The sequence below is a fragment of the Uranotaenia lowii genome, chromosome 2, assembly GCF_029784155.1.
Source record: "Uranotaenia lowii strain MFRU-FL chromosome 2, ASM2978415v1, whole genome shotgun sequence".
In the NCBI taxonomy this organism is placed as follows: Eukaryota; Metazoa; Arthropoda; class Insecta; order Diptera; family Culicidae; genus Uranotaenia; species Uranotaenia lowii.
Window position 1 is genome coordinate 432688660 of NC_073692.1, and position 21127 is coordinate 432709786.

At 38.8% G+C, this 21127-nt stretch overlaps 1 protein-coding gene across 11 annotated transcripts in view; it reads left to right on the forward strand.

Annotated features, from left to right (window-relative positions):
- Positions 1-21127, forward strand: part of LOC129747362 (hemicentin-1-like) — a 485337-nt gene that overhangs the window by 426808 nt on the left and 37402 nt on the right. For all 11 annotated transcript variants that reach the window (XM_055741531.1, XM_055741527.1, XM_055741528.1 and 8 more), the window contains exons 3-7: positions 6950-7273; positions 7384-7551; positions 7619-7777; positions 7922-7998; positions 20773-20871. In XM_055741531.1, the coding sequence (XP_055597506.1) occupies positions 6950-7273; positions 7384-7551; positions 7619-7777; positions 7922-7998; positions 20773-20871 (827 nt within the window). The remainder of the gene's footprint in view (positions 1-6949; positions 7274-7383; positions 7552-7618; positions 7778-7921; positions 7999-20772; positions 20872-21127) is intronic.

The window sequence follows — 21127 nt, forward strand, 5'->3', positions numbered from 1 at the left end:
CACATCACACATTTCACAATGAAATATGAATTACAGAATTGATAAAATTAACACGATATTTCCGAATCACTGTTCATCAAAGTATAACAGAATAATAATAAATAAATCAGAGTTTTCAAATCAGTTTTAAATTTAAAACGATAATTATCAAAAACTTATTTTTTGGTTCGCATCTTGGATAGTTTTTCTCATCAGAATTGCCAATGTGAGACCCTTAACCTTTTGATAGGAAGATTTGTCAAGAAGCATTGCTTTGGGTGTCCGTATCAATTTCAACTGTTAAACTTCTTCTTAAATTTTGAACTTCGGTCCATCTCTTCGATATTTCGTCTATTTAGTCTTGAAAACTATTCAATTGGCAGTAGTGGCAGAGAAAGATGTATAATACAGATTTGTTTAACTGTTTCTAACAGTTATACTTATTAGATTAGGTAAATAATTGTTCAGCTGAACAACTAGTTAGGTAGTAAGCTTGACTTCTACAGATCTTTTTCAGTTCATTTTTCCCGAAACTTGTGTGTAACATGGGCAGAAAAGTGCTGAAACTTTCAGCCGAACCAACATTAAAAGCCCTCTTCTACCTTTATGACCTTTCTGAAAGTAATTTCCACCAACGAGGACGAGCGACATCTCGCTCGGTACGTTTCATTCAAACATTCGTCGGTGTTCACACTAGTGACGTGCAGCAGCCTGCAGGTTGTCCATCCCATGGCAGTTCCCGGGATTCTCATCCCTTACGGCCGGGATGTCTTTTTTTCTGCCAACCACAGCAAAGATTTCCCCCGGATAGGGGGACATCACAATCTGCGGGATTTCCACCACAGTTTGTTTCAAAAAGACCACGGACGACGACGGGTGCGGTGTGGTGGGAATGATAAAATTTAACGCTTGTATTTACCTGGAAGAGCAGCAATGGAGAATAAAATGAGCTCTCTCCAGGAAATGATGCAGAAAAATAAATCCCAACCATAACACTATGTAGGATGTTGGTACCAGCTCGGTGGTTGTTCCGCGAAAAAATAACGGGTTAAATAATTGGATTTGACTTGACTGTCACACAAGCTGTCAACCTTGTCGGAGTCGGAGGAGGAAGACATTGAAGATTTGTCTTAATTTCTATAGAGTTGTCTTGTTTCGTTAAGGGCTAGCTTGTTCCTGAGTTACCGGGAAATGTCTCGCTGGAAACATTTTGAGTCGATTGTCTGTCCTCCTTGTTACTAAAGTAACGGACAGCATGCCGACTGCTCCGCACGAAGAGTTCGGCAAAACTTTTTCAATATCCACTGGAACTTTTGTCTTATCCTTTTGAAAATTTAGCTGAAAATTTCCATAAACTAGGACGGAAGTTTCGAGTTTCAAATAGCTTGTCCTAAACGTCCAAAAACGTTTAAGGGCTAAGCCCTACGAAACGTTGATTGAAATGTTGGCTTTTCAACCGGTCAAGTAGTGACGCACCTTCAGTTCCTCGAAACGACGAAACATTGAGATAGGTCTGGAGCTGTCATGTCTAGATTTACCGTGAAATCAACCATCAACAATAGCAAGTAGCAAGGATGCGAAGAACAACGACAACAACACGATGCAAGAGTACTCCTCTGCTGTAAGTAGGTAGGGTTCCAATTTCATTTCTCAAGGCTCTGTTCCGCAGCGAGGAAACCCCAACAGCACTGTTTTACTTTTTTTTGTTCGTTCGTTATGGCTTCCACGAACATTTTAGCTGGTCCATCATCATCATCGTACTATGTAGCCTACCTAGTAGGTAGAGCATCCGCAGCATCCGAGAGTCGTCGTCGAGTAATGGTGGAAACTGTGTCAATTAGCAATATAAGTGTCGTTTTTATTCCGCTTTTTTTTTGCAGCCCCTTGCGGCAAGGTGTTTTTTCCAGGCCTTTGGGTGTTTTGTTTTCGGCGAAAGAACTTCCGTGGCCTCGTGGCTTGGCTTGGCCAGGTCCAGGTTGATGATGGACCGACTACACTGTACCTGCCTTGGTGGAACAAATGTTTACCACTTGAGCATTATTTGCGCCATGTGCGACGACTGGCTTGCATACATTTGGGCGCAGGGTGAGGGCACTCGGGAGGAAGAACCGGACACAGATGGGTGAACAGATGAATGCAAAACGGAAACAACTGAAGAGAAATTCTCCGACTTCTGTTCTGCTTGGGGTTAGGGAAGGGAGATGTCCAGGGAGGGCGGTGCATGCCTCTTGGAACTCCTCACTAGAACACAAACAGTCAGCCTAGGTACGTACTCCTTCGTCGAGTGGTTGTTCGGGTCGGTTTGAAGTGTTTCCGCCTGGGCTTATGCAATCGTGATAAAGTCGACTTTCGGGCGAAACCCGCCGGAAAAGGGCAGGGAAAATGTAGGCGCTTTTGTATTATGGGCATGATTCCGGTGGTGCGATTCACCGGATGGACAGCAACGCGCGAACATGGTTCTTCTGATAGTGTTCGCTGTTAGCCCCAGATGTAGATGATAAGTGTGGAACTACACAGAGTAGGTACCGACTACCAAGAGCCAAGAGTGCGCCATCCAGGTGAAGCTTAGTGGTGTTCAGTCCAGTAGCTCGAGAGGCGGCATTCTCGACTCCACACTCCACGGTGTATTACATGCAGCGAAATTGTCCAATGAAGTGTATGAATTGCGCCGGGAGAAAATTAGACTAGCATAAATTTCCCTGACTGACTGTAGCATGGAACAAGGTAAGAGAACGAGGAGGACGCGAGGCGCTTCGGGGAATTGCAAACACCGAAGGGCCAAATGGTGGGAGACTGAGAGGTCTCTTCTATAACCTCACATTTCAGCACCGCTGCGCCGCGACGACGAAACAGTCAGTGTGGAGGAGGGCGTTTAAATTCATTCATTCCTCTTAGCGCTAATTCGGGGTTATTTTATAACCATCATAAAGCGCGATATTTAGCCAGGTAAATGAAGTCGCGGAAAAACCGTGAAGTACAACCGTTAAAAGTGATACTTTTCCTTCCCAGTTTTTTTTTTCTTTTCATCTGGTAAGGGATGTTGCTAAAAGTCTTATTCATGCTCTGCCAGAGTCCGGAGTGCTTGATTTTTCGAGGATTCCGGTTTTGTGGCTTTCGGTCACGTATGTTTATTTTGGGGGTTATCCTTTCACTCGGGGCTCAAATTGTTTCGAGGGTACGTCTACATTAGACTTTCAAATAACGTTGATCGTATCGCGGGTTTCCAAGCTTCTCGAGTTCATTTATACCGGATTTCACCATTCAAGATGAAATGAACAAATTATAAGTTGCTAGCTAAAATTTTTAAAAAGTTTTTTTTTATCTTCAAATACTGCATTTTTAACACAAGATGTGGAACTTTGAGTTGAGAAGCAACTATTCAGTTTTTGAATTGGTTCATCCTTGTTTTGGTCATGCACGGTTCCATGGAGGAGGGAGAGGAGGGGAGGGGGGGGGGGTTGGTTTATCACCCCTTCCAAGCGAGAGAATTACGAAATAATCGTAAAAAAATACACGAAAAGGCTCGAACTTTTATAAAAATTCAGAACTTTTCCTAGTCGGTGAACCATTGAATTTACAAAATTTTCAACTCCGTGAGAATGTTTATTTTTCATTTTTTTTAATAGTTTATTGACGCTTTAACCTCAGAGGTCTTTCGCGTTCCTTTTTTAAAATAGTTTAAAAAATCTACATTTGTATCTTTCAAAAATCTGATCACTATTTTTTTCTTTACGATCCTCATTCGTTAATATGTCAGGGGGAATGTTTATCAATCAAATGAGGTGTTTTAAATTGCTGTAAAAGTAAGAAATTTAAATTGCAGTTAAATTTTTGATTGGGATGATCAAATTTCCAATAGCCGCTTCAGAAGCATAGGACTTCTACTGGGAGTCAAACTTTCTTATCTATCATTTAGCTTTTAAACGATTACCTAATGTTTAAAAATTAACAAAACTTTTGGTTTATGTAGCTAACAAACAAAACAACTTTAGTTCGACGAAAACCCATATCGTTTAAAAAACATGTTTTCCTTTTTGTTCAAAAATTTAATAACCACATGGGCAAAGACACTTATTTCAGTTCTTTTTGAGCTGCTTATATTGAACATATTTGACGATTTCTTGTCGTTCTATCATTTATATTTTTTTTTTCTAAATAGAATTATTCCAAAATGGTGGTAAAATATAGACCTAACTGTCAGTAGCTTTTCTAAAACGAAAAACACACTGACCAAAGATTTTTCAATTTTCTGAGCAAAACGTTATGCAAAATAATTATTGGCTTCGGTTTCATGCTGATTTCATTAAACCACATCTAAAACATTGTTGGTTTATGAAGGGTTAACGAAATTAACTTTAATCAAAATTGAAAGAAAATCATGAACCCAAAATCGTATTTAAAATATTGTTTAAAACATTTATTTCAGAATTAAAAGCGAATTTATTGATTTGAGAAAAATAGAACAGAATTTTCATTTCAGAATCAAAACTTTAATTTTAAATTCAGATCAGCCATTATTGGATATTTTGGGAAAGATTTTAAATGAAAATTTAAGAGCTCAGTTTGACTTATTTAAGGGAGAGAATGACCGGAAGACCAAACCAAAATGTGCTTCCAAAGCAATTCCGTCTTTTCCACCGGAAAGCAAAATCATAACAAACAATCAGCAACAGCATCCTTGAAAATTGGCACTTTCTATGGCAATTCCGTCTTTTTCTATCGGATGGCAAACTCAAAGCAAACCATCAGCAGAAGCAGCTTTAAAAATATACAGTTTCTAAGTCAATTCATTCATTTACTACCGGAAGGCTGAATTGAAGCTAGCAATCAGCAGAAACAGCCTTAAAAATCTTCGCTTCCAAAGCTTATTCCGTCTTTTTCTACCGGAAGGCCAAATCATTACAAACAATCAGAAACATCAATCTTAAAAAAACTGCACTTCCCAAGCCAATTCCGACTCTTTCCACCGGAATAAACTCCCGGATTGAAACATCAGTCTAGAATAAATGAATAAGAAGGATCATGGAACGAACTCACCAATTGTTGAAGCAGGAAGTGTGTTTCTTCTTGCAGCGGATCATTCAACGATGTCAACTGCTTGAGGTGGATGAAATCAACGGACAATTGGGTCGAGCACGTACAATGAAACATGCAATTATTGATCACTATGCCTTCATTCACTAATCCCCAAGATAAATTCACAATTTCACAATGTCAAACTACTTAAATTTCAAAAATTTTATTTCACCGCGACGGCGCGAAAAAAAACGTGCAATACCAACAAGCCATCGCCTACTTAAAAATGCAGTTCTCCTTCGTTGGTTATGAAACACGATAATGAATGACATTATAAAATTCATGTGAGTGTGTTGACACAATAATAATTAAAATAAATTTATTAAATAAACAGTTTCAGATTTGACGAAAAATTGATTAATTTCATTACAGTTGATTTAGATTCAATGCAATTTTTAAGTAAATGATTGTAAAAGATTTGTCGTCATGAATTCAAATATTCTGTCAAATTTTGTCTATCACCTCTAGTTTTAGTGCTCTAACTCGAGTGTTTTTTTTAAATGGATAAGTTTTTACTGAAGTCAGGTATTGGTTGCTGATATACTAATAAACCTATAAATAAAAAGTTGATTTTCTACACTATTTTTTATCTTTTTTTTTATAAAGGATCCAAATTTTGCCTAGATTTTCTAGTTTCAGGGATAAAGTCCAAAGAAAAAAACTGAAAATTTTTAAAAAATGCATTTTACAAAATTTAAACTATTTCTGACAACACGGAAAGGCATTTAAATGAACTTAATATTGAAGATATAAATTTATTTAGTAACTTTGTTGAATATTGCATAACGTTTTGTTTCAAAAGGAGAGTATGCATAGGGTTACCATATCCTGCAACGCCAAAAAGAGTACATTGAGAAATATTTTCAAAATTGTAAAGACAAACGCCATTTATTCAAAGCCATGATGTTTGAAGTCATTCAAATAGCGCTAATTTTTTGCAAGATATGTGACTTAATTTACAAATGCTCAGTATTTTAAGTTGGATTAATCAAAGTTTTCGATCTTATACTGAGAAAGCACACCAAAGTTGATAAAAAAACTGTATTTTTAAAGAAGTTTTTTTAGAGGCGTATTTTTTCACTCTTCAAAAACATTATTGCTGATTCGTTCGCTTTTGATTTGTTCACAATGCCTTTAGGTAAGTTGGTGTTATGCATATTGCATACTGTTCAGGAGGTCATTGCATACTCAAAGGCGCTACTTTTGTACAAAAAATCCATACTGAAATCGTTAATGTACTCGTTATCTCTTCCATAGGAATCCATCCTTTGAAAAAAATAACAAAAAAAGCAAAACTGAAGTGTTGTGCAACGAATGTATAAAAACTTCGATTTTTTTGGATTTAAAAGAATACAATTCTCATGTATCGGAAGAAATAAGTTAATTTACAAGAGAAAATTTCATTTATTCCCTTTCATCAAAAAAAGAGTACATTTGGTAAAATTTCACAAAAGAAGAGTACGCTTATTTTTCGATCGAAAAAGAGTACATGTACTCTTAAAATAGTACGTATGGTATCCCTAAGTATGCAGCGCCTCCTCCTTAAATCGCTAGATACTATAAGATATTTATATTGGCCGATTTATGAAAATTTTCAAAAAACAGACTCCCTCCCCCCTCCTCCCCACTTCCTCTTCCTCTTCTCAAAAAGCGAGTTCTAGGACCGCACCTAGCTCTGGCATTTGTAGTTTAAATCAACTCCCAAAGGAATAAGAAAAAATAAAAATGACAGTAGGAAAGATAGTAATGTGAACTGAATTTAGCTCGTCATTTATTATGAATTCTTCAAATTTCATCCTTTTAAAAGAATATGAATGCATTTTTCCAAGACCCTTGTCAACGTCCATTGCCAGCGCCAATCAACTTTAACCAATTTTCTCTCACCCCTTTCCAGATGAGACGGTGTCGGTGCTGAGGAGCGAGAAGGTAGAACTGACATGCCCGATAGACATCGCAACCTGCGGCGAGCTGCACTCGCTCAAATGGTTCAAGGGCACCGATCGCATCGCGGTCGTTTCCGGTGACGGCGAGGTGGCCAAGGTCGAGGGCAGCTACAACGATCGACTCTCGCTGTCCCACGAGGCCCAGAGCAGCCGGCTCATCTTCAAGAACGTGGAAATCTCCGACGAAGATACATATCTGTGTGAAACCACATTTTTAGAGCCGTCCGAGTTGTGTGAAAACTCGGGCGCTTATAGTATAGCACTAAATGTTTACGGTAAGTCTGCGGGTGGCTTGGAAGGAAAATTTAATTAATCATGATGAAGATTATTATCATAATGTCCCCCACACTAATGACATTATTTAATCTCCTTTTCCACCTGGCAGCCATTCCCTCTGTAATAGCACTTCAGGATGGCAGTAGGAATAGTATTAAGAACGGGTCCCATATCGGGCCAATGCGGGAGGGTCAGGATCTGCAAGTCGTTTGCGAAGTTTACGGCGCCCGTCCAGTACCTGTGATAAGTTGGCATCGGTCGGGAGGAGTTGTGAGAGGTAAGAAATGGAAAGGATAAAAATCCGATAGAGCGTGATAAAATTTCAATCAATCTGCCCAACACAGATTCCCAACAAGTGGAGGACCACAACGGACTGTACACGGTCAAGTCGACCTTATCACTGACCCTCTCGCGGCAAGAGCTCGGCGCCACCTACACCTGTCGCGTCGAGATGAAAGAGTTGCAGCTGGTTGTGGATAATCTTTTTCATATCGATTTACAAGGTAAGAAGTTTTCAGTATGCCGTCACTCTAGTTAATCTCAGAAGCTCGGATAGTTTATCTCAATATTAACCATTTTCTTTCCACTCTTTTCTTCCATCTTTTTTGCCACCCACCCCTGGGGCGCAAAATAAAAAAAACCAACAGTGAGACCAACAAAGATCAATATATCTGGTGTGAAACATCACACCGTACAAGGAACCAAAGTTTTACTTCAATGTCAGGTGAGTCTTCTCTCTCGAAAGGTTGTCGGGAGAAAGAGGAAAAACAAATCCGATGAACCGGAAAGAAAACACCCTCAAGTCATTATCCGCTCACTTGCCGAAATGACACATAATCACACCTATCACATCACATACACACATCCTACATACTACTCAAAGCCCGATAAACTACTTTCCCGATGCATGGGCGCCGATAGGATTCAAGATAATATCTTGGTCAAATTTAAATGAAGCTCTTTAAAGGGAAATCTTGAGTTATTTTAAAACTTCATGATTTCGAAAAGTTTGTTGAATTTTAATCTTCTATACTATTCTTACTTAGTTAGCCATATCTATATATATAAAAATGAATTTCTGTCTGTCTGTCTGTCTGTCTGTCTGTCTGTCTGTCTGTCTGTCTGTCTGTTCCCTATAGACTCGGAAACTACTGAACCGATTTGCGTGAAACTTGGCAGGTGGGGGTATTAGAGGCAGGGGAAGGTTCCTATTATGGTTTGAGACCCCTCCCTCTCTCATGAAGGGGGGGAGGGGCCTCCCAAACAAAAGATAATTTTTTGCATAACTCGAGAACCCATCAAGCAAATGGTATCATATTTGGCATGGGGTGGTATTTGGGAACGAGGAATATTTCTATGAATATTTGGTACCCCTCCCCCTTTCAGTGGCGTGACAGGAAGGGAAGAGGGGGGCTACCTTACAATTTTTCATATAACTCGAGAACTAATCAAGATATTGGATCCAAATTTGGCATGGAAAGGTATTTGGATACGCAAAATATTTCAATGATTATTTGAGACCCCTCCCTCTTTCCAGTTGAAAGGAGGAGGGGCCTCTTTCATATTTTTTTATATAGTTCAAAAACTAATAAAGCAAATGGACCAAATTAGGCATGGGAGGGTATTTGGATACGAAAAATATTTCTATGATTATTTGAGACCCCTCCCTCTTTCCAGTATCGAGATATAAAGGGGAGAGGGGCCTCTTTTATAGTTTTCAACATAACTAAGAAAGTAATTAAGCAAATGGAACCAAACTTGGCATGGGCGGGTATTTGGGAACGTGACATGTTCTAATGATTGTTTGAGACCCCTTCCTTCTTAAAGCGGGGAGGAAGGAAAGAGGGAGGGGAGTTTCATACAATTTTTACTGCATAACTTAAGAACTACAACAGCAAATGGAACCAAATTTGGCATGGAACGATATTTGGGTACGAGGAATGCTTCTATGAGTATTTGGTATCCCTCACTCTTTCGAAGAGGTGGATGAAAAGGGGGAGGCGAGGTCTCCCTCACAACTTTCAGTATAACTGGAGAGCTGATCAAGCAAATTGAACCATATTTGACATGTGAGTGTATTTGGATACGAGAAATGTTTCTATTATAAATTGAAGCCATACCTTTTAAGCGGTAAGATATAAAGGAAGAAGGGGGGGTTTCCATTTTTTTTTGCATAACTCGAGAATTAATCGAGCAAATGAAACCAAATTTCATCATAATCATCAAAAAGTATTTGAGTACGAAAAATACGTTTATGAATATTAAGTTATCACCCCTCTATTGAAAGAAGACAACGGAAAAGGGGACGGTACTCCCTTTCAAGTTTATACATAACTAAAAAAATTTACTACTTAAATAAAACCAAATTTGGCATGGCATGGAATATAGGAAGGGAAGAGGGAAGCTTTCATTTAACTTTTATTTTACAAAATCCGAGAAATGGATAAAACTTAACAGGGAAAATCATTTTGGTATGACTCTATGATTATTTGACACATCATCCTCCTTTCAGTGAGAAGGTACATGGGAGGAGGGAGGTGAGCCCAATACAATTTTGTTAGCATATGTTCTCAATTTATGCTTACGAAGCCAACAAATGGAAACAAATATGGCATGGAAAGGTACTGGGTTACGAGATATGTTTCTACGATTGATATAGACTCTTATGCTTTACAGTGTAGAGAGGGAAAGAAAGAAAGGGGCTCCATACAATTTTTGTTGTTAAACTTAATACTTATCAACAAATGGAACTATATTTGATATAAGAGGATTTTTGGGAACGAAAAAAATGTTTATTAAAGATTACAATCTCCATTCAGCTGGGTGTGAAGGTAAGGACAGGGGAGGGCTCTTTAATCAGTTTTTTAGCATAAATCCAGAACATATCAAGCAAAAACAACCATACTTTATAAGTTAGATAATTTGCGAACGATTAATTTGGGACCCTTCTTTTTAGGGCGAAACTTAAGGAAACAGATGAAAATTATCAGATCTTTAAAACAAATTTACAGATCAAGATTGAGAATATAAGTTATGGTTTGTGTTGCAATTTGAAACTCCAGCAGAAGCCTTCATTTTATAGTGGTTGCATATTAATTTCGTCATAATTTGATTTAAAATAATACCAAAAACAATAAAAATTTGAATGATTTCTGAAAATATCATTTGATTCTGAAAGGTGTAGCAAAGCACACCGGGTCAGCTAGTCTAAATATAAAATGAAACATTTCTTTAAACATTCTCAATTTAGAATACTTTATTCAAATTTCAATATTTTAAAGATAAATGATTTGAAATGTACATAGTTTATTTACGCTTATACTTGATTTTTTGTATTTTTTGATAGGGTTTCTATCCTTCTAGACTGGCTTACTTTTGAAATCCCTATTTTTAAAATATCAAAAATTTGCCTCAAATATCAACAAAAACTACAAAAAAAATTACCATTCACTCAATGTTACTCCGTTTTACGGTACTTATTAATATAAGGCAACCTCATATTGATTTTATTGATTTTTTTAATAAAATATAAATAATGTATTCAGTTAGTTTGAGAAAAGAGTCTCCTCTTCATCTTTTCATGATTAAATACCTTAAAGCTTATCGGACTTAAGGATATAAATTAGGTTAACAAAGAAGACCTAAAACCCATAGTTTGGTCGAACACTCAGTCAGTATCAGTGGTAAGAAACAGGTACAATTTGATTCAACGACATCTTCCAACACAAGAAACTTCCAAGAAGATCCAAAACAAATGAAAACGAGTTTTGAACCAGATGTCAAAGAAAAAAAAGACAAAATAAAATGTGAGTTATTTGTAGGTTCAACTGAGCATTGCAGACTCAAATCATAAAAAAAGAAAAAGTTATTCTAAATTTTGAAGATAATTTTTGAGTTTCATTTCTGATTATAATTTCCAGATCATAATTAAAATCTTACTATTGAATCAACGTTAAATAAATGGATTTAATTGCATATTTCAAAAGCCCGATTTTGAATATTGACAACATTTAGCATATTTTGATAATATTTTAAAATGTAAATTGAAAAGATGATCTTATAAATTTGAGTGTTGTATAGAAATTTACTCAACAAAATAAGAACAAACTTTTTATTTGAAGCATACAAAATTGCGATATTTCATACCATGCGAGATGTTGCTAGGAAACACTGCAAAAGTAATGTGCCATGTTTGCGAATTTGGTAAACGTTGCTTCTAACATATTTTTTTTAACTATTGATTGAAACTGCTCCAAATGCCGACATATTTCAACAAGACATTCTCCGACACACTTACTTGACAGTGTCTGAAATCCTCTGCAAACGAAGAAAATAATATAAAGCGGAAGAAAAATCATGATTTAGTTAATCGCAGTAGATACTCGGTTTCAGCGTTCTCTGGAAATCTAGAAATATAAACTGAAAAATATCTTCGATTATTTTAGCCCCTGGAGCTTGACACCACCACTAACATTTCTTCTAAAATAAGTATGGGTATGGGTGATGAACAAAAAATAATTACAGGGAATTGGAATTGACCAAAAATATCTGCGAAGCGAAAAGTAACGCACTGATCCACGTTCAATATGATGGGAGCTCAAACGAAATATTCTTCGATTAATAAACCACTGTCTCTTTTCAACAAAAATATTTTTTTTTTAAATTGATATGTAGTAGAAACTCATATCTTCCATTTTTCTTTGATCGAGTTTTGTTAGGTTCCAGTTAAAATAATTTGGCAGAAATTATTTAAAAGCCTTCCTTCTTACAAATATCAAGTGTTCTAGAAAATATGAAAAATAGAACAAAACAACTGCTGCTTACTCACCAAATTTTAAAAAAAATATTTTTAGAGTTATTCAAATTTGTTTGAAAAATTTAACAAAACGTGATTTGAAGATCTTTTTTTATCACTTTAAAATGTATCTCACATGTAAAAGTTATAATAAAAATATTTTTCCAATATGCCAATTGTAAGAGTATAAAATTAACTTCAAAATGCTATGTTCTCGAAGCGACAGTAAACTCTCATTTTTTTTAACAAGAAGTTTTCCAAAATGTATGTTATGGGTATAATTGATCGCTAGAGCACAAGGAGATATACTTTTCTCATGAATGGATTGCGATCATTGGTTATCATGAAATTACTAATATCTGTTCAATAACTAATGTTATTTGTTAAAAAGGACTAAAAATACTGTATTTATACAAAAACTATAAAATTGCGCCTTAAAATATGCAACGATTGTAGGGTAGAAGACAAACTTTGAGATTTCTCTTTGTCTGATACTTACAAACTGTGAACTGAGAATGGCAAAAAATATATACCGGACCTTTTATTTTCGGATTTTACTAGATTTTTGCCTAGAGTCAGAGCACCCTGAACTAAGGAACAAGTCTTCTTGAGTAAAGGATCAAGTCTCCTGTAACTTAAAAAATATCACAATTTTTTAACCTCATGAAAATGCTTCTAGTTAAACTTTGAAATCGTATTTCGTTCCAACTTTTGGAGCATATAACCTCGAAATTACACGCTATCTGAAAAAGCAAAAGACGACGAGTTGCTAAATTTTCCCATAAAGATATGATGAAAATAAGAAAAAGGGATCGAGTAGCCCCATTCTCCCCTACCGATCTACCCCATTTTACTGCATCAATCCAGTGTCATGAAATTAAATAATGACTTCTTACATGAACATTATTTTTGTGAAAATTTAAAGGCTCAACTAAGTCAGCGGGTCAGCAAAGAAACAAAATCTCACTTAAAACTTCCAATGTTGTCTTTGCTTCGCTGTATTCCATTTCTCAATAAACAGATTTTCAATACTCAAATTTAAGTTTCTTCATTTTAATTTCATTATCATTTTCAAAGAACATACTTTGTCTTTAAATAATCTCTGCACTTCTGTTTATTGGAATGACGATTAAGGTGCTTTGAATCTGCGCTTCGATCAGCTTTGGAGGGTTAAATTTGGACATTCAGCCTTAACCCTTTAGTAGCGATTTTTTAATGAAAAATTCGAAAAAATTAATTTAAATATATTTAAAAATATAATAACATCCTAAGCATAAAGTCAATCATACAAATATACAAAAAAGAACCTTATCAGGAACTAATTTGTTTTAATATTCTCAAATCTACCTATTTCAATGAAGCTGTGGAAGTTGGTGACAGTTCGAAGCAACATTTAACTTAAAAAAGAATTAACAGGTGAAATCCAGTTGAAAACTACATTGTTGCGCAAAACAAAACAAAAAACCAAAAAATCCTGATAATCCGATAAAAACGTAGAAAAGCAGCTTAAAATAGGTATGAACAAGTTATAAAGTGTTGTGGATTTTCACTTAGTGTTTAATGAATGGAAAAAGTATTTGATGTCATTTGACCCAAGGCGGAATAAATAGGTATATCACATACGTTACTAGGGGTATACAAAACTTTGAAAAATTATAAATACGTGCACTTTGTAAATCAAACTAGTCCCGTAGTATATTTTGCGAAAAAATAATTATTTTAGCCGTAATCATTACTTTAAGTTCAGCTCCGGTACGTTCGGGGTAAAAAATTGTCATTTTACAAATTTTTGGAAACAATTTTTTTTAACTCACTGCGTTATTTGGACGAATTTGACAAAAACAACAATTAATGTGAAAATTTTTGAGTAGGTGTGTGTACAGTCGCAGAGCGTGACAACATGGTTAAAAAATTGAACTGAACCTTCTTAAATGGGAATCTCAAAAAAATAGTTAGAAAATTATATCTTCATAAAAATTTGAATTCATTCTGTTAATCCATACTACACGTCTAACAAAAATGGAAAGCAGATTTAGGGATTTTCAATGAAGTGTGAAATATAACTTTTTACATCGGGTTGAAATAGACAAAAATGATAATTTTAAGAATTTTCGAATTCAATAAGGGAGAGTGGGGATACTTGATCCCATTTTCTTATTTTCGCCATATCTTTTTGGAAAATTTTAGCAACTCACCGTCTTTGACATTTTCTGACAGCTTGTAACTTCAAGTTTCTATGCTCCAAAAATTAGAACGATACTTGAGCCCGTAGATGAACTAGAAGCATTTTCGTGGGAGTAAATAAATTGCGATTTTTCTGAAGTTAGGGGAGACTTGATCCCCTATTGAAGGAGACTTGATCTTTTATTCAGGAAGCCCTTATCCTTGTATAAAAATCAAACAAAACCCCAAGATAGAATGTTCATTTACTATTTTGGTCATGTTTGTTCTTGTTGAAATGAATAATTCAACGCAGGTTTCAGTGGTGGAATAGAGTTAATCTTTATTCGTTTTGTTCGTCAAGTCCTTAAATAACTACTTATAACATAAGCGATAGCTATTTACATAATTCACTGAAGTGATATCCTCACTTATATGTTTTCTCAATTTCGTGTGATATTCTGAGCTAACCACTCAGAATATCTGGCAACACTGGTGAGTTACCACGAACCTAAATTGAGTTGTTTGGCTCCACAGTGTGATGATGTAAACATTTATACCGTGTTTACCATCATCAGCTGTCATCATCAATCATCACCGCTATTGTTTCAATTGCGAATTGACTCAAAGCATGCGGAACCAAAACAATGTTTTGGTTCTGCTCGCAGCAGAAATCGGTTGCTGCTGTTTTGGTCGCCCCGGAAGGAAACCGTAAGTTTCAACCCCTCCCCTCAATTCGCAGATTGAGAATGCTGAACAGCTTCGCGTGCCTCGCCCTTGGTAACGCCTTCGTGAACGCATCAGCTGGCTGATCCTCAGTAGAGATGTGTCGCAAAGATAGCTGACCGCTTCTTATGATGTCTCTGATGAAAGCATACTTCACATCTAGATGCTTCATCCGCTGATGAGTCCGCGCCTCTTCCAGATACTGGATGCAAGGGATGTTGTCTTCCATTAACGTGAAAGGAGTGCTAACCACACCCAATTCACCAAGGAAGTTTGTTAACCACAAACCTTCCTTGACCGCATGGCAAAGGGCTCCTATCTCAGCTTCGGTCGATGACAGACTGACCGTCTGCTGTCGTTTCGTTGACCACGAAATTAGATTTCCCGTAAGTGGGTCCGTGTTCGCGTTTCTGCGGTATACCAACGCCATAACGGTCATACGTCGATGGTATCGCAGAATACGCTGCAGGCCTCGTTAGTGGCCAGACTGGCCTGGTATTGGCATAGTGCGCTAACCGCTGCACAAATAACTGGTCTCGATGATATCGCCAGATACTGCGAACAACCGATTAACTCTTTGAACGGCTTTTCGGTGATAACCTCACCATCGTTCATCTTCGTCCAGTGAACGATCATGTCACGAAACCTGTGACCTAGGGTAAGCCAACCGCCTCCATGACGCGTACTTCTCCAGGGATTTTCGATAGCTGTGAAGACCCATTTGTACGAGAAACAGAATGGGTTTCCTGTAACATGGGTTAAGCTAACCGCTTCCCAAATCTCGCTCTCATCCAGGGCTGCTTGATAGTTGTTAGTACGCTAACCGCAGCTCTGATTTTCGGCTTCGAAAACTGCAAACAACCGATCAAATCGTTGAACGGCTGCTCAGTGATAACCTCACTTCGTTCAGCCCGAATCTTGTTCCTTTCATGGCTGCGGTGATCTTCCGGAAAAAAAAAACCCTTTGGCCCTCGAGCTTACTGACGATTCGAAGTTGCTCTTCCTCATCATCAGCAGCCACGTAGCGTTGATTAGCTTCTCCTCTTCGCTGACTGCGTCTCTGGGCCGATTCGGGATTGACGGAATCTGGATCATCATCGTCATCTTCGCCATCGCTACTCTCGTAGTCGCTCTCGTCTCGCGCCATATGCTGACTGGCACCGGAACCGATGATTCGTTGATTCCGGTGGCTGATAACCCCAGCACGTGAACGAAAAGCATATTGCTTTCTCGAACGTTGTTTTCTGGTAACCCCAGATAAACAACCTCTTGCCGTTTTCTTCGCGTTCCCTCTCAAAGCCTTCATTTCGCGATGACTTCGAGAATCTGCACTCTCGGCAGGAATCCGCAGAAAGAACTGGTTGACTTCGCTAGCGACTAACCGTCGCTGAAACCACCTCCTCCGAAGCGCCCGAACTATTAACCATCCGCCGGAAACAAGCTTGCGCATACTAACCGCAGCGCAGCTACTAAGCACGAGAATAATCGTCTCGACTTGCAGCTTCATGGCTTTCCGCTCCGTTGCTTTAACGCTTCGAGCGCTCCTTAAAACCGGAGGGCAACGTTCAGCTGCATGCGACCCATCTGGATCGAATATAGTGCTGAAGTATTTGGCAACTAACCGTCGCCCAAAACATCTCCGCCAAAGCCACAGAAAAATCCTTCTGTAAGCTTGGATAAGCTCACGCGTACTGATCGCAGCGTAGCTCCATATCACGAGAGTAACCCTCTCGGCAAACAGCTTCTTCCAATCTCCGATACGGGCTAATCCTCCATCTGGAGCATTCGGACCTGACCAATCCTGGTTACAGATCCCGAGAGTCCTCCTCCCGGCCGTCGGAAATAAACTCACGCTGCTTACCGCAGCGCGGTTTGTGTCGGCATCGAGAGTAACCCTCTCGGAACCCGACTTCCATGCCTCGAACTTCATTGGCACCTTCTGGCTGACCTGGAGTATCTCCTGGCCTCTGCACTGCCGATTCTCTACGCTGGTGATCCTCTGCGCTTGGATCAGTTCAAAACTTCTGACCACAGCGCACAACAAGGGCACGAGAGTAACCCTCTCGGCTATTAGCACCACCCAATTAATCCGGCTTGCTGCTGCAGCTGGACCTTTCCTCCCCTGCGCAGCCCAATTGCGAATCCTGAAACTCCTCCTTGCCGTCGGAAATGAAACCATGCTGCTAACCGCAGCGCGGTTCGTGTCGGCATCGAGAGTTACCTTCTCGGAACCCGACTTCCCGGCTTCGAACTTCAGTGGCACCTTCTGGCTGACCTGAAGCATCTCGTGGCCTCTGCGCTGACGATCCTCTGCGCTGGTGGTTTTCTGCGATTGGATCAGCTCATAACTGCTGACCACAGCGCACAACCACAGCACGAGAGTAACCCTCTCGGCTATCAGCTCCACCCAATGTTTCCGGGGTGGATATATCGACCTTCGCGCTGTACCATCTCGGTTGCGGATCCTGGGACTCCTCCCGGCCGTCGGTCGTGAGCTCACGCTTGCTAACCGCAACGTGGCTCGTGACGGCATCGAGAGTAACCCTCTCAATCCGCGAACCTCCCCGGGCTCTGGCGATACCTCCTGGCTGGCCGTGGACTCTTGGCTGCCTGGTCTCTGCCCTGGCTGGTCCATCTCCGCTGGCTCGGGGACCCTAGGTTGGCTCGTCTCGGCGCTGGTTGGTCCAACATCAGCTGGCTGGCCCTCTTCGGTGGTCCTCTGGCTGGTGGCTGGCTCCTCGACCTGGCTGGTCCTACTGCGCTGGCTGCTGAAGCACTTGCTAACCGCAAGTCTGGTAAACTTGAGAGTACCCCTCTCACTAACTCGTATTTCCAAAAATCCAGACGTATCTGGGCCCATAACCTGTTGAAATGAATAATTCAACGCAGGTTTCAGTGGTGGAATAGAGTTAATCTTTATTCGTTTTGTTCGTCAAGTCCTTAAATAACTACTTATAACATAAGCGATAGCTATTTACATAATTCACTGAAGTGATATCCTCACTTATATGTTTTCTCAATTTCGTGTGATATTCTGAGCTAACCACTCAGAATATCTGGCAACACTGGTGAGTTACCACGAACCTAAATTGAGTTGTTTGGCTTCACAGTGTGATGATGTAAACATTTATACCGTGTTTACCATCATCAGCTGTCATCATCAAGCCTGTTCAACAGGCAATTGCAATTGGTTTCAATCGATTTCGATTGGTAAATGGATGTTCACTCAGCCAATGTTTTGGTCGAAACTAATCCAATTGACGTTCAATGAAGCCAATCGAAATCGATCGAAACCAGTCAAAACCGATCGAGCTAGGAAGCAGGATTCGTTCCGATCGATTTCCATCGCACTAACACATATGTATTTGTTTGCTGTCAAAAACAGCAGATTTGGTTTGTTGTGAAAAAATTATTAGAAGAAATGAAAGCGGTGTCATTCGGTGCGGTGTTTCCTGTCGTGCTGAGTCGGTGGTGCAGTGCTAGTCGTGCGGAGTCAGTGGTGCTGATCGGTGGTGCTATGTCAGCCATGCTGGATCGGTGGTGTTGTGCCAGTCATTCTGAGTCGGTATGGCTGTGCCAGGTATTCTGGATTGGTGGTGCTGTGCTAGACGCGCTGGTCTGGTGGTGTCAGACATGCTGGGTCTGTGGGGCTGTGCCAGGTATCCTGAGTCGGTGGTGCTGTGCTAGTCGTGCTGGTCCGTGGTGCTCAAAGAGATGTCGGTCGATGTGGCGTAGCTGTTCTGTGCTGTTCTGTTAGGACTCCATTTTCACAATACATCTGTCTGTCGGTCTTGGATTATTATAATAATCAAATAGGAAGTGACCAACTATGTGACTACTATGTAAATAAATAGGAAGTGTGTAAAGTGAAATTTGGTCTATGTTGTGAAATACGATAAAATGTCAAATAAAATATAAAATTTATCGATCCTCTGTATTTTATTTCATAATATCATGATTGTATGTTTTAAAAATAATAATTATTTTCCTATAGCAGCAATTTTTCGCTTTTGTGCTTTTCTTTTCCCTAAAAATTGCTCATTATTCTAAACAAATTCCTTTTTAGTATTCTAATTATATAGTTCGAGTCGAACAACAAACTTTCTAATCTGAAATTTTTCGGACAGCTTGTATACGGGAAAGAATTGCTATTGAGATATGGCCAAAATGATGGATTCATTACAATTTGCCTTGAGTAAACCGCCTTTTCGAATTCTGAACGAAGCTGATAAAGAAAATTACATCTGAAAACACTGCGTCAGTGCGTTAGTATTAGTGAATGGCTGTTCATTCAACAGCCTAATAGAAATCGATCGAAGTCAATTGGAAAAACAGCTGATCAACTGTCAATCCATTTCAATTGATTTCGATTGGGTTTCGTTGAACACACCTATCAATCATCACCGCTATTGTTTCAATTGCGAATTGACTCAAAGCATGCGGAACCAAAACAATGTTTTGGTTCTGCTCGCAGCAGAAATCGGTTGCTGCTGTTTTGGTCGCCCCGGAAGGAAACCGTAAGTTTCAACAGTTCTCATTTCACAATTTATAGCAGACATAAGAAGAAAATTCTATAACTTTGTCTCAACGCTAATACTTAAAGGCGCTATTTTTTATAACTAAGAGAAAATTAGTTATTTTTGGTCTTTTCTTAAGACAATTGTTTGATAAATGTTAGTTTTTGGATAAAAATTAGTAATTTCGTGATCGGCAATCATAACGATCAATTCAGAAGAAGAATATGCCGTTTGGAAGGGGGATCAATTGTACCCAACTCTAGGGGATCAATTATACCCATAATCAACATTTTAGAACACTTTTTCTGAAAAAAGTTGAGAATTTTCCATTGCTTTGAAAATATGGCATTATTAAGTTCATTCTACGCTCGAACGATTGATACTTTGGAACAAATATTTTTTTCATAATTTTCCCATGTAAGGAACATTTTAAAGTGATGAAAAAAGATCTTCAAGTTACAATTAGTCACATTTTTCAAACAAAGTTCAATTACTCAAACAATTATTTTGTTAAAATTTTTTAAACTACAAGCATTGTTATTTTGTTCATTTTGACACATTTTTCTAAAACATTTGATCTTTGTAAGATATTCCAGTTTCGAGATATTGCTAAGGAATCAAGTATCCTCAGGGATCAAGAATCCTCATTCTCCCCTATATAAAAGATTTCAAAAAGTGAAAATGCTCAATACGCTGCTAAGCTTATGATTTTTTCTCATGTGTTTCGAGAAATTTGAAGTGCGATTAGAAATTATGAAATTTACACCAGATAACTACTTATTAGAAAATGGAAAATCTTATCGCGCTATTTACTTTGAAATGCTGGTGGTTAGATGATTTCTCATGAAAAGGAAATGATTTTGAATCTCATAGATCAGATTGCTAAAACCAAAAATATCTCAAACGACTAACAATACTGTAACAGCTTCACAAAATCTGCTCCAAAATCGGCGTCCCTGCATTCGAATCACCTTTCAAGATACAACATCCCTATACACACGATAACAACTTAACGCTTGTGTGCCGAGGGCCAAGTAAATTGAATAAATTTGAATAATTAAATTTACTCTCTTACACCTTCACTCGTCCTCATCGTCATCATCATCACACGCGCCCACTTGCTGCCTGGGCCTCGGTTCCGGTTTCCGTTTTCCGGTTGTGCTGCTCCTCATCGTTGGAACCTGGCCTGTTCTGGCCGTCATCATCAACGTCGTCATCTGTTCGTCAAAACCTCCCGAAAACGGCCCCGCCGGTAAAAATAACAAAAACAAAATGAACCATACGAAAAAAAAACCAAAAGGTGAGCGGAGCCCGACCGGCTGCCAACATGACGTGGTACAACTCGTCCCGGCTGATATCGGACGAAACGAACGAGATCACCAGCATCAGCACGAAAACGGTAAGCTCCATTTGACGCTTGATTCTTTCTCTGTCTCTCTCTGGGGTACAGGTATAGGATACATATCGGGGAATCATCAAACGCCAACGTGGCATTCTGATAACTAAGGAAATGTGCTGAACCGGAAGGGTTGGGGAAGGTTTGGGAGATTCGGGGTTCTTCGCCGGGGCCACAAATGGTCGCGATTTTCCAAAACGGTCGGTAAACAGACACCTTGCGGCCGACTGGCCTGTTCGCGGAATTAGGGATCGTCCAT